This window comes from Scylla paramamosain, chromosome 10 (genome assembly GCF_035594125.1).
Source record: "Scylla paramamosain isolate STU-SP2022 chromosome 10, ASM3559412v1, whole genome shotgun sequence".
Taxonomy (NCBI): Eukaryota; Metazoa; Arthropoda; class Malacostraca; order Decapoda; family Portunidae; genus Scylla; species Scylla paramamosain.
In genome coordinates, this window is record NC_087160.1 from 145089 (window position 1) to 147500 (window position 2412).

At 31.5% G+C, this 2412-nt stretch overlaps 1 protein-coding gene across 2 annotated transcripts in view; it reads right to left on the reverse strand.

Moving 5' to 3' along the window:
* The window catches only part of LOC135104025 (proton channel OtopLc-like), a 12208-nt gene continuing 9796 nt past the window's right edge, over positions 1-2412 (reverse strand). For both annotated transcript variants that reach the window (XM_064010890.1, XM_064010889.1), the window contains exon 6: positions 1-2412. This exon is cut by the window's right edge and continues 16 nt beyond it. In XM_064010890.1, the coding sequence (XP_063866960.1) occupies positions 2279-2412 (134 nt within the window). In that variant the 3' untranslated portion in view covers positions 1-2278.

Below are 2412 nucleotides of genomic sequence, written 5' to 3' on the forward strand. Positions count from 1 at the left end.
TCAGTTACAGTATTTTATTTATATACAAGAAAATGCATGATAATAATAATAATAACAATAATAATAATAATAATAATAATATTTAAATACAAGGAAAATATGTAATAATAATAATAATAATAATAATAATAATAATAATAATAATAATAATAATATTTAAATACAAGGAAAATATGTAATAATAATAATAATAATAATAATAATAATAATAATAATAATAATAATATTTAAATACAAGGAAAATATGTAATAATAATAATAATAATAATAATAATAATATTTAAATACAAGGAAAATGTAATAATAATAACATTAATAATAATAATAATAATAATAATAATAATAATAATAATAATAATATTTAAATACAAGGAAAATATGTAATAATAATAATAATAATAATAATAATAATAACTGCTTTTATCTTACACAGATAAATAGTTTTTATAAATAGTTTATTGACCATAAACATTGTGTACATACACACAAAATTAAATAGAACAAGTAAAATTTCAAAATGTAGTGAGTGACACACAGAAGACTGGTGACAAAACCTACTAAAGTCCATTAAATGATTGGCTGTCTCAAGTTTCCACATCATCAGTTGAACACACTGCTCCTTAGCACTCAGAGATGGACAAGCTTTTCATGGCTTGTGTCAATGGAGACAACACGTGTAGGGGATTTATTTGTTCTGTTTTTTCTCGTCCTACTCACTCTTCCTCTTGAGCCACGCCGGCTTCTTGTTATTCAGCACATGCTTGTGCTTCTTGAACACCGGTCTCATACTGGATAGAGACAGTAATGTATGGAGGTTTGACCATAACATCCCTACTACAGTGGCTCAGAGCCACACCATCACTTGTTGCTTGTCCACTAGTAAATAATGAAGACTGCAACCCTCATGCCAGCTACACTATACAAGTATTTACAAATTAATGGTTGGATTTTCAAAAGATCTCTGATACAAGAAAGCTTATAAATATTGTGAAAGCTTCTAGTCAATGTTATATCATTTGCTTCAACAGAGGAAGAATAATTCAATCTTCCTGAATATTACAAATGAGATTTTATCAGCATTAACTTAACCATGTCATTCTAAATTATTCTACCTAGTTTCCAGGGACTTCAGCAGTGAGTAGCTTAACCAGCACACAGGAAAGACAGTGGGAAATTAAGATATAACAGGGGTGGCCACAGGAAGTAGTCCAGCCATCTCCATACCCATGAATTTTGGTTTGTGTGCCATTGGGGTGAAATCAGAAAGTGATGCGCATACATTTTAGTAAGATTTAAGAAGAATACTGTGAGCTTTGCAGTGTTTTCTCCTTCAGTCAGCTGCATAAAAATGACATCTGGGAAAAAATATTGATCAGTCTTTTGAAAATCCAGCTTCACCTGAGTATTACATCATTAATTAACCTTGTGTGTAAGTTAGTGCAGTACTGTATAAGTGCTAAGGTCCAGAACCAAATATTTGTTATGCAAATATTTCTGGTAGCACTTTCCACACATGTTGCTCTATAAAAAAAATTAATGTATAATTTTGAGTGGTTTTGGTTGTGCTGTGTTAAGAGAAGTTAGTGTTTTAGTGTTTGACATCACAAGTTTTTTGGGGCAAGACTATTTGCATTAAGGAAGCCCCACATTGCTATTTTTAAAAGTAATAAATAATGTTTTAAAAATAAATGTTGCCACATGAAATTTCTGTATTTTCTTGCAGTGTACTAAAGACAGCATTGTAAAGCTCAGAATATCTTGAGGCAACTGTATTAAAAGAACAAAATCCATGACCACAATGTAATTCATAATTGCTAGTGAAGGCATATGAAGACACATCATTTACAAACTGTAATGCTTTTGACAAATGAAACTTTGCCAGAACAGACTGCCATAGAGGAGAGAATACAGGTGAAATTGACAAACCACACATCTGTGAACTCAAGCTTCATTCATTAAAGTAATCTGAGGGGAAATTCCAGATTCTTCTGTAGTAATGATATATATGCACACATCATAACAGTTACACACTTTTGATAACATGTAAAAGTGTTTTGTGGCAAAGTTAATGAAGGGTTTTAAAGCAAACTTCACAACTGTTCTTAATTTCATAACTGGGAAGACTAAGTAATAATATTTACAATACTCTGACAGCTAATTCAGACACACCACACTCATACTAGCATTCCTATAACTTGCTTAATACTCATGCTTGAGCTTGTAAGATCTTCCATATTTCACAGAGGCAGATGGTCACTTGAAAGCAATAGAAGCCATATCAAACACATATCAAAGGCAGTGGCATTGATATGATGGTCCAGGTCCAGATTCCATACAAGTTGAGCTGTGCTGGATGGGCATCTGCTCGTGATGTCTCAGAGGTGTTCATCGCCCACATAGCAAGATTGCACA